The following is a 12,296-nucleotide window of genomic DNA, read 5'->3' on the forward strand; positions in this document are numbered from 1 at the left end:
GTGCTAGTGAAGAAGGAAGTATTATGAGCTGTGAACTCAATTATTAAAGCGTGTTTTGTTTATTTACAGTCGGCCCGCTTCTGATTGAGTTTTCTAAACCAGTGAATATGGAAGAAGATAGGAAGGCGAACCCCGAAGTCCGGGAAGGCGGACGCTTTACTCCAAAGAACTGCAGAGCGCTTCAGAAAGTAGCCCTCATTATTCCCTTCAGAAATCGTGAGGAGCACTTGAAATACTGGCTGCATTATATGCACCCTATCCTGCAGCGACAACAACTCGATTATGGGGTGTATGTCATCAATCAGGTAAGATGCCAGTATGTGCTACCTAGAATTGTAATTGGAATATAACTTCAGTATGAATTTAACGCTCCGAAATATGGGTAACAATACGTAAACCTAGATGGTAAAAGTTCACCTCGATAATTAAAAGGGTTAGCTCACGTTGAAGTGAGAAATAATAGATACAATCATATTGCAAAGCATGTGAAGGGAAGTAGAGCTCCACACAAGGGTGAGTAGGAGGATGCTTTAATCAAACCAGTTACAGGAACTCCCCGGCAGCAACTGCCGAAGTAGGAACACTTCACACACAATGTTCCATGCAGGGAACGTTCATGCGCCCAGGTTCCCAGCTCTTAGGAACTAGATCCCAACACACCTCCCCTCCTTCAATAAATAGACAAAGAAAGAAAAGAACAGAAAATAAAATAAAATAAAAGGAACAGAAGAGATAAAATAGGAAGATGTGAAGAAAACAAGGATTCATAAAGCAAGAAGCAAAGACAGAAATATAATGACCACAGACTTCAACATATTATAAACATGAATCAGCATATTATAAGCAAGAACTAAACAAGGTTTGTTTAATCCAGAATGACACTCACCCATTTACAGCATATTATAATCATGAAACTTGACCGGTAAACGTTTTGTCCTGGATGACACTCTCTTGGGAGGAGTACAACTTGGAAGAACAATATCGTCCCTACCAAAAACATCAGAGGACACGGAAGGAAATTATATGCCCATTCTTCTGTTGACCTCATCAATCATAGGTTTAGGAACAATGGAAATGCAAGATTTATTCCACACCCTACCATCCATCAACACCACCACTCGTTCTTTCACAGCAGACACCCTTTTCGGAGACGAAAAACGAGACTCGCCTTTGCGGAGAAAAACTGGTTTTTTGAATCTCACCCAATCACCCACCTTAACATCCAGGGAATGACGCACACCAGGCCTAGTATCATACTTACACTGTACAGCTGCTCTGACATCTGTCACCCCAGACAATTTACTGGAATCGACCATTCTCCTAGACATCCACTCTTTATTTAGTTTGGAACCCGCAACTCTACCCCGAAGCAAATTGAACGGGGCAACTCCAGTGCTAATATGAGGAGTGGTTCTCACAGCCCACAACGTATCACAGTGCCTTGCGCCAATGCAACCCATTCACCAAGTTGCACGTGTTCCTTGACAACGTGGTTGAATCGTTCAACCAAACCGTTACTCCATGGGTGATAAAGTGATGTACAAACATGCTTAATCCCCCCATCCTTAAAAAAATCCCTGCATTTCAAATGAGGTTAACTGAGTGTCGTTATCAGAGACCAGTTCTTCTGGAAAACCCTCCCTAAGAAAAACATCAAGAAAGAAACCAATGATGGATGACGAGTTGGCATTATCAACAAACCTCACCTCAGACCATTTAGACATGTAATCATAAGAACTAGAGAATACTTGGGAGAACAACCAATGAGACCAAAGCGACCAGCAATATCAAAGGCAGTTTTGACGAAGGTATAATCTTTATGACGATAGGTTCAACAGGAGAAGGTCTTGTCACTTGAGACTTGTCACTAGTGACGCATGTACAACAATCTTGCACAAAATGCTCCACGTCTTTATCCAGTGCCGGCCACCAAAAATCTTGTCTAACCCTACGCTTCATAGCACGAATGCCAGGATGGCCTTCGTGAGCCAAATCAAGAATTCTGTTCCGAATGGAAAAAGGAACCACAAGTAAACCACCCCTACGTAACATGCCATCCACAACAGACAATTCGTCTTTGACTCTTTTAAAAGGAACCATTTCAGAAGGACAATCCTTATCACACGGCCACACACCAGATAAACAGTCAATGACCTTCAAGACTACCTTATCCTCAGTTATTCCATCCAACCACTCTCGCTCAGAAAGAGCACAACAAACAATGTCATTTAAAGAACACACAGCACACACCATCTTCAAATCATCACGCTCAAGAACATCATTCTCAGAAAAAAGGGGCAATCTTGACAAGCAATCAGCAACATGATTTTTAACACCAGGCACGTACTCAAGGCGATAGCGCAACTCTTGCAACCTAAACTGCCATTTGGCAACTCGTGGTGTGGCCCTACCACTCCCTTTGTAGTGAATAAGTCAACTAAAGGTTTGTGGTCGGTCCTCAAAATGAATTCATTGCCCCATAAAAAGTGTTTGAAATGCTGCACACCCCACCACAAACCCAAAGCTTCCTTCTCAATAGTTGAATAAGTGCCTTCTGCACCCCTCAATGTTCTAGAAGCGAAAGCAATTGTTTCTTCACGACCATCACTTCTTTTTTGAAGAACAGCACCTAGACCCACATTGCTAGCATCAGTTGAAATAATGCATAAGTCATTAATATTGAACAGTTTAAGTGGACCAGCTTGTACAATCTCATTCTTAATCGATACAAAATTATTCTGACAATCCTCATCCCATACAAATTTGACATTCTTTCTAAGCAAATTGCGCATAGAAGCAGTTTTGGTGGAAACGTTGTTGACAAAATTCAAATAATATTCTACTAGCCCCAAATATGAACAAAGCTGATCCCTATTCGTGGGCATGGATGCGTTTTGAATAGCATCTATAATCTTAAATTTAGGTTGGATACCTTTGTGAGAAATGTGGTGACCTAAGTAATCAACACCATCTTGCAAAAACCTTACATTTGTCAGCCCTCAAATGTTAAACCGCTCGCCTTAATGATACTCAAAACATGTTTAACTCTCATCATGTTCAAGTTCATTCTTTCCATGAATAAGGATATCATCCTGAAAAAAAAACAACTCCAGGAATATCCTTAAAAAAGTTTTACATTAACCGTTGAAAAACAGCCGAAGCTGAGGCAAGGCCGAAGGGCATCTGAATGTAATGGTAAGCGCCTTCAGGGGTTACGAAGGAAGTCAAATGCCTAGACTCTTTGCTAAGTTCAATTTGCTGGTACGCAGAAGAAATATCTAGGGAAGTAAAGAATCTGGCACTGTCTAGAGTGGTCAACAATTCATTGATATTAGGAAGGGGTTGACGGTCGACCCAGATGTTAGTGTTCAAGTCACGCAAATCAACACACATCCTCAGACAGTTGTCAGACTTACGTGCCAAAACAATTGGTGCGAGCCACTCAGAACCCTCAATGGGCTCAATTACCCCAACCGCACACAAACATTCCAACTCTTTTTTGAGTTCAGGACGAAGACTCAAAGGCACCTTACGAACTTTGTGCGCAACAGCCACAGCATCATCTTTGAGAACAATCTGGTGTTGGAAACCTATGAGTTTCCCAAGCTTCCCATCGAAAACTTCAGGAAACATATGTTCCCACTTGACACCAGATAATTGGGTCACAATATGAGAAGATGAAGGAGGAACTGATTTATAAAACTCGCTACGGGAAATTACCATATCAGGATGATTGGGATCCAGCACAATGTTTAAATTTCCCTGCTCGTCCCAACCTAAAAGATTGGCTCCCTCCTTGACCACGAATACAGTACCAGAAGCAAGATCAGATTGAAATTTGAGATTGGCAACAAATTTCCCTAAAACTTCAACCGGTTTCCCACCATAAGCAAAGATTTTTATACAGGATTCCCCTAGTTGCACATTTCCTATTCTGTCACAATCCGCAGCATTAACTAAGGTAAAAGGAGAACCAGAATCAGCTAAAAAGGTCAGACGGGTATCATTTACAGAAATATGGCAGGAAGGTGACTTTCTTTTGCGAACACCCCCTAAGGCAGCTAACTCCACCACACCATCCCCAAGAAATACAGAAGAGGACAGCATAAGTAATTCATAGTTCTCTTCATCAGAGTCATCAGTAATGGTTTTTACAGTTTGATCTTGATTTCTCTTGGTGGAAGCGACTTTGCACATCCTTGAATAGTGGCCTTTCTTTCCGCAATTGTAACAAGTCTGATTTAATGCAAAACAGAACTTAGCATTGCCAAGATGAGTAGTACTACCGCAACGGAAACATATTACATCCTTTGGTACAGTCTTGGTTTGGCTAGAAGACACGACGGAAGAACGTGGAACCCCAGAAGGAGAAGGTTTAATAACAGATGGCGATTTGGAGGATTTGAAAGTGGATTTCAAACATTTAACCTCGGTAGAAGAAGTAGGATTGCTCATCTCTTTCACACAAAACTGCGAATGTTCAATAGATCTAGCAAGAGTAAGAGCAGTTTCTAGATCAGGATCATCAGACGATAGTCATTTCTCTTGAATTTTCTTGTTAGAGGTCTTCTCAATCAACTGATCACGAATGATTTCATCCCTATATTCCCTATAATTGCAATTTACTGCAAGAATTCTGAGCGCGGCCACAAAGTCATCAATTGATTCACCAGGAATTTGAGCACGCTGGAGAAATTTGTGACGCTCAAGAACAACATTCCTTTTAGGACTAAAACGCTTGTCCATGGTTTTAATGACTGTTGCGTAATCATCCACCAACAAGGAATCACCACTATCTCCTCCAGTCACTAAAGTGCTCACAATTTCCATGGGTAAAGTTTTTAAAACACTTCTAACTTCAGCCCCAAGGTTATAAATCAATAAGGCTTTCTTTTTTTTGGAAGTAAAAGTCTCTCCATCGATTGCCTCCAAATAAGCTTCAAACGTGTCTTTCCAATCATCCCACTTTACAGGAGGCGTGCCAGCGGACTGTAAAAAGGGTGGAGGTGCTATAACGTGATCCATATTGGCACGTGGGTGAGTTGCTGCCCCACACTAATAATGAAAAACAAATCTTGTAAGAATGAATGTAATCAAACTAATCAATAACAACCCAACTATACATGTAGCAAGTAAAAAGTGTGCGCATCAGTGAAAAAGGAGCGCAATGCCAGTGCTACTGTCGCTGATTTATCGGCTGAATGCACTGAATATAAAGCTGTGCGCATCAGCGAGGTTGTTATGGACCCAACTGTACATGTAGCAAGTAAAACTGTGCGCATCAGTGAAACAAACGCAATGCTAATGTCGCTAATTAATCTGCTGAACGCGCTGAATTGAAGCTGTGCGCATCAGCGAGGTTGCTATGTCGCTAATTAATCTGCTGGACGCGCTGAATTGAAGCTGTGCGCATCAGCGAGGTTGCTATGGAAATGGCAACCTAAAATGGCCGCACGCAGCGTCAGCATCAGGCAGAACGTGCAGGACAAAGTCAGGCAACGCGGTGACGCGAGAGCAGGAACGGCTCGATCGCGTGCCAAGGGCAAATAGAAAGAAAGTACCTTGAAAATATTGACCACGCAGACTCTCAAATTACGAGGAAACAAAGGAGGCCACTACCACTGCATGAGACTGACTGGAATCACTGAAAGGTGGTAGGCGAAACGGTGGTCATAGGAAGTCTTCATAGGAAATCGATCGAACGAACAGCTGGTCGCAGCACTTCAGTCCGATGGTGGGGAGGCTGTAACTGGCATCAATCGTCGCCAATGAAGAGAAGTAGAGCTCCACACAAGGGTGAGTAGGAGGATACTTTAATCAAACCAGTTACAGGAACTCCCAGGCAGCAACTGCCGAAGTAGGAACACTTCACACACAATGTTCCACGCAGGGAACGTTCATGCGCCCAGGTCCCAGCTCTTAGGAACTAGATCCCAACAGCATGGGCATCAAAGAAGGCTTGTGATGACTTGTCCTGGGACCACCGAGACAGTCGGATACTACTCAAATAACCACAGGCAAAGAGAAGTACTTCTGGTGAACCTCTTGTCGTTAGCTGCAGACTGTCAGACACATAAGATTTTTTTTCTGGGACCATTGATTTCACTCTCTCTGTGCATGACATACACCAATATACAGTCCCACAGAGTTTTTTTTATGGCACGTCAAACATAGTGACAGCCACCACGTGCTGTGGTCTAGTCACCAGATGGTCACAAAGGACAACAGAATCCCTAGACTCAAACCCCAGTGTGACAAGACACAACACCCTCTTGGTTAACTTGCATTCTTTATGCAACCTGACTGCACTGTCATGTACTTGAGAAGAGAGAAGGATAGTTATGGGACATAGACTAGCATTGTGTTTAGCACCATGGGTTTCTCGTTCTCACATTGTAATTTTGAGTGAGAAACTGGTAATTTGGTCATTCTTCAGCAGTGTTTCCTTTTCTAATTAATAATCCGAAAAGGATTTGCCACTGTTAGGCGGGACTTCGGTGACCACATTTTAAACCCTTTTCTTTTCTTTTTCTTTTTTTAACATGCTACGTTTTCTTACAAATGTATAAAGTGAGGGGTCATGGTTCGGCCCACAAAAGAGATGGCAGCTCTTTTGTTAGCTCGTGAGAGCTCTCAGTACTGCACTATTCTCTGACTACTATGGAGGCTATCTGGGGCTGAATTGATGGTGAGAACGGGCACTGATTGTAGAAGGATGCTGGAGCCGATGGTGCTGGAGCCGATGGCGGACGTGTGAGCTTCGAGCTCAGCACCGGCCTGCATATTTACCCGGTCCAACTGATGTTGCCCGATTCCGGGGGCATGCCTCTGACCCCACCGTGCTTGGGCAGCGCCTGGGCCTGCTTTTTGGAAGTTCCGAGTGCCAGTGAAGCTGCGGCGACCAAGAAGAGTGAGAGGTGAAGCTCCATCACTGGATTGCCAAGATGGCGGCGCTCACTGCCTAAGATCTCTCAGACCGGTGGAGGCGGAGATGGCCCCCCTGCCCTGTGTGAACGCCTGCATTGCTTTGGAGATCGTGCGGGGACTCTGCTGACCTGGATTCACCTTCCGGGGGCCGCTGAGGTGAGCGCTGCCAGCTGCGGTGCTCTCCTGACCTGGAGACTCGAGAGATGCGACGGAGCCCCTGCGCCCCTGATTGGGATCCCGGCGGCTGGTTTAAACCCGGATTGGGCTCTGCTGTTGCTGCTGCGCTTAGATCCTGTGGTCTGCAGGAGGAGGGCCCCCCTACTGGACCCCCCAACTGTGCCTTGCCGCTGAGTGGGAGAGTACTCATGAGGTCAGCGCCATTTACTTGCTGGTGAGGCAGGTGGTGATCCCCGGTTGAGGCACTGTTGCAGGGCATTGCTCCCTCCTTAAATTTCTGAAGCGGAGGGCTCCTGGTGCGACTGGTGGTGGGGCCCCCAGCATGGGATGCCGCGCCACGGCCAGGGCAATGTGAGTGCTGCTATTTATTTCCAGGGCCTGGAGATTGAGACTGGGATTATCTCTCGGAGGGTTGTGCACCCCTTCTTGCAGTCTGTGACTGAGCGGTGCGGAGCCCGGGCATATGCCCTCGGGGTCTCTGATCCTGTGCCCCACGGTCTTGTGGAGTAAGCAGTCGCTGTGGGGCCATCGCTGTGGGGCCCCGCTTCGCTTTGGGGCTTTGTCCTGCCAGGGAGGCAGCCGAGCTCCACTCCTGCCGGATCTGCCGCACACTGAGCCTCTTACCTGGAGGGGGGTGGGGTGCTCGTCCTCGGGGTGCCTTGTGTCACTGACTTTTTAGCACTGCTCGTGGACAATCAACGGGGGCAATATCTGGTCACCACTGATACCTTGGCACGTGATTCTGCCACTTGCACCTGTCTTGGTGGACGAGTGTTCATCTATACTTGGTGAGTGACGTTATTCCTCTGGGGGTATGGGGATATGGGGAAACATAGGGGCAATCAACTGGGTGCTCTCCCGGGCCAGGATGAGTCGGCCTCGGAGCACAGACGACCGGATTCCCCAGAACCGCCAGCTGACAACTTAGTCCAGCAGCACTGGCCCAGATATTGCAGGCTATAGCGGACACTAAAGATACTCTACATCAGGATATTGCCAATGTGTCTGTGGGGCTCCTACAGGCAGAACATACTAAGACGGCAGACCAGGTGAAGCAAACTGAGGCCTCCCTGGCAGATATGACACTGGTGCAGCAGTCCCTCTCTGCCCAGATCGGGGACATCTCTCACAGAGTCAGTTGCTGGAGAAGAGGGCTGAGGATGCTGAGGGGCGTAATCGTAAAAACGACACACGAGACTGGGTCTCCCGTAGGGAGTAGAACGTTCTAATATGATCACCTACCTGGAGGGCTGGCTTCATGATGTGGTGGCACATGCTGGGCTGACCCAGTTTTATACCTGATAGCCCATCGGGTCCCTACCCGGCCTCCGGCACTGGGGAGGCCTCCCAGACCGGTCGTCGCCCGACTCCTTCACTACAAAGACAGGGATTTCCTGCTGCAGAAGGTGCGCTCATCGGGGCCCTACACAGTAGATAATAGCAAAGTTTCAATCTTCCCTGACTATACGTTGGCGTTCCAGCATGGCCGCATGTCCTTTTTAGCGGTCAAGAGGGCCTTCCGTGATAAGGGGCTCCAGTACTCCTTGATGTTCCCGGCTTGACTGTGGATTATCCTAGATGGCAAGACACACTTTTGAAATGATCCCAAGGAGGCTTGGGACTGCATTGAATCTTACAAAACTGACCGTGGACCGACAGAGCGAAAATGCACACCACCCCATGGGGGACAGCTCCTGCAAAGAGCTCGAAGGACAAGACATCGCAGTGGACCTCTGCGGACACCTAGTGCCTCCCAACCAGAGAAGAAGAGGACTGCTGCGCTGCGGGCTGTATCTGAACTATTGCAGGATCATAAGATGCTGCAGATGGGCAGACACTGGGTCGGACAAAGCATCTGAAGGCTCGGCTTTGTAGGTGTCCCAAGATGACAGTGTAAAATTACCACATGTTACTCCAGGCACAGCTGATGATATTATTTGACTGCTCTGCTGCCTTTACTAGATCTCCGTGGCCCTTTCTCTTACCTTTTGGTTGCCCCTTCTTCTTTTCCCGGCGCTGACCTATCTTTTTTGGCACTGTGGTTATGATGAGAAGGTGGGGGAGGGTCACTAAGTTCTCAGGTATGCGCCCCCGGATATGGGGCAGTGTGTGTTTCTAAAGGCATAGGCGCTGCTTTGATTATTGCTTGCGTTGCTAACCGACGTCGGCTCATAGCCGCTATCCCCTTTGCTCCTCTGTAGTCACTAGAGAATACCCAGTGTATAGTTGGTTTGGATGGAGACTAGTGTTTTAGTACTTGTTCTGGGGAGGGGGAGTTGGGGGTTTCTTTTGTTTTGTAATGGGATGTTTCTGGGAACCCGGTGTGTCATTTTCAGGGGGTTTCTAGGATACTGTGTACCGCTCTCTCGTGGGTTTGTTACTTGACTTAAAATGTATATCATGGAATGTCAGTAGCATGCATATAATGGTGCACCGTCACAAAATATATGCGTACCTAGTACGTAGAGGGGTTCAAATAGCTTTCCTTCAGGAGACGCACCAAGAGGGTCCCGTTCTGCAGTGTAGATGGCGGGGCCAGGTTTTCTATACAACTTATTCTGCCTTTGCGCAGGGAGTTTTAATATGGGTCAGGGCGGGGGTTCCTTTACAGTCCACACACCAACCAGCAGACCCAGAAGAGAGGTATGTTATGGTTACGGGACGACTAAATGGTAGGGATGTAGTGCTGAGCAACATCTATGCCCCCAACACAGAGCAGCTGACCTTCTTTACCCAGCTGTCAGGGAAACTGGCGCAATATCTAACAGGGTCAGTGAATATGGGCGGTGACTTTAACTCGATTTCTGATGCCTCCCTGGATAGGTCTCATGTCCCCCTACCTGATGCATCTATTCATAAGGTTTTCAAGGCTCGTACGGATTGGCAGCCGAGATGGGGGTTAGTTGATACTTGGAGGGCACACACCGGGAGTTTGTGATTACTCCTTCTTTTCGGCTCTACATGAACTCCATGTTCATTTAGAATTTATTCTCTTTTCCCCAGATATTCACACAGCAGTTAAGCATAGTGAATAACTCGCCAGAATAATCTCAGATTATAACCCTCTACTCCTGCGGATACATTGGGCCCGCGCGTGTCCAACAATTCCGGCATGGCGCTTAAATCCAGAACTGTTAGAAGATCAGGCCTTTCGAGCAGTGGTGGGTACTGGCATTACTCAATATTTCCTAGAGAATACTGGTACGGCCTCTTCATCTGCTGTAGAGTGGGATGCTTTTAAAGCTGTACTATGAGGTCACTGCATTACCAACATGAAGGGGGTTCGTAGGTTGCTCTTACAAGAGATAGAGACTGCGGACCAGCGGCTGCATGAAGCGGAATAGGAGAGGCCTGGGCATCCTGATAGACAACAGGATTTACAGGAGGCGAGGACGGTGGTTGCCACACGTTTCAAGAGATTGCGCTGGTTTTATTATGATTTTTTTTAGCGCGCACTCATGCAGAGCGCGACAAATCCAGAGCGTTGTTGACCAATCCCGCTAGGCAAGGGACGGTCATATTAGAATTGCGTAGCCCAACTGGGGAAATTTGCTATACCCGGCAATGGATTAACGATCAGTTCCTTGCTTATTATAAGGATCTTTATCAGAGCAAGGTGCTGTTGAATGATGGGGCCCTTGGAGAGTTTCTAGCTGCAGCTGCCCTTCTGAAGTTAGACAGGATGCAGGCGGAGCTGCTGGGTCAAGATGTAACCATTGGGGAAGTTCGGGGAGTGATCAAACACATGGCACGGAACAAAACTCCTGGGGCAGAAGTTCTGCCGATTGAATTTTATTTGACCTACATTGACCTGCTGGCTTCTAAATTGGTGCTCCTTTATAATGAGGTGATGCGAGTGGGGCAACTGCATGCCACCACTCGCGAAGCAATTCTTATTTCACTGCTAAAACCGGGGAAGCCTCCCTCTGATCGAACCACTTATCGTCCGCTGTCCATGCTCACCACTGACTATAAGATTGTAAGTTGAATTTTGGTAACCCGACTGCTCCCGCATATGGTCCATTTAATACAAAGGGACCAAGTGGGATTGATCCCGACCAGGAACACAGCCATAAATGTGAGACACCTGCTTCAAATATTAGAAGCTGACACTTATCCGAAGGAATCTGCAGTTGTTTTAGCAGTAGATATTGAGAAAGCTTTCGACAGTCTCGAATGGCACTATTTATTTCAAGTCATGCGCAATTTTGGCTTGGGAGATACTTTTGTAGATTGGATGGCTTTATTATACAAGCACTCCACTGCTAGAGTTAAAATGAGTGGACTGATCTCGGACGCTTGCGCTGTGAGCTGTGGGACGCAGCAGGGCTGCACGCTCGCCCCTCTGTTATTTGCCCTGGCCATGGAGCCACTAGCGGCCCAGGCCAGGACGGGGCTGAGATACCCGGGGCTTTGCTTGCATGGTCAATTCCATCACGTTGCGCTTTACGCCGATGACCTACTCATGTTTTTAGCGAATACCGCCGACGCCGTCATTGGAGCAAAGCGCCTACTTTGACCCTGGCGCTGTTGCTGGACTCAACGTCAACTGGGCAAAGTCTTGCCTGTTCCCCGCTGCCCCATTAGCTGATGGCCCTTTGCATACAGACTGGGTGCATTGGGATACCGCTGCCTGACATATCTCGGGACCCGAATCTATCATACACCGGCTGACTTGCTGGAGGGTAATGTGGGTAGAGTCATCCGGGGTCTTCAAAGTAACCTTGAATTTTGGGAAATTCTGCCTCTCTCTGTGGCTGGCCGAGTGGTCCTCCTTAAGGTGGTGACCCTCCCCAGGCTGCTGTACTATTGTCGAACCCTCCCAGTTTGGATACCTGCATCGATTTTTAAACAACTTCAGTAGATGATTACGGGGTTTCTCTGGGCTGCTGGTAGACGGAGGGTGGCGCTGAAAATATAAATGCGACCGAAATCCAAAGGCGGGCTGGCGGTTCCAGATTTCGAGACTTACTATTTAGCAGCCCAATTACAGTGGCTTACCCAAGCAGTAGCATTGGAATTTCATGGGCCGGACGGACGAGACGGCAAGCAGGCCCCTGGGCAGGTCCTCTCCCGAATTATCTTACAACTGCTGCTGCGGCTTAAGACACTCACTAACGAATTGAGGATGTTTCAGCTTAGCTGGAATAGGAGTCAGAGGAGGGCATAGATCGCCCATCCTTATGCTCCTG

At 47.2% G+C, this 12,296-nt stretch overlaps 1 protein-coding gene across 1 annotated transcript in view; it reads left to right on the forward strand.

The window, feature by feature from the left end:
• Window positions 1–12,296, forward strand: part of B4GALT1 (beta-1,4-galactosyltransferase 1) — a 414,930-nt gene that overhangs the window by 225,132 nt on the left and 177,502 nt on the right. Inside the window, exon 2 of the mRNA XM_078676516.1 lies at window positions 70–305. Coding sequence (XP_078532642.1) covers window positions 70–305 — 236 coding nt within the window. The remainder of the gene's footprint in view (window positions 1–69; window positions 306–12,296) is intronic.

Source organism: Lissotriton helveticus, chromosome 2_1 (genome assembly GCF_964261635.1).
Source record: "Lissotriton helveticus chromosome 2_1, aLisHel1.1, whole genome shotgun sequence".
Classification (NCBI taxonomy): Eukaryota; Metazoa; Chordata; class Amphibia; order Caudata; family Salamandridae; genus Lissotriton; species Lissotriton helveticus.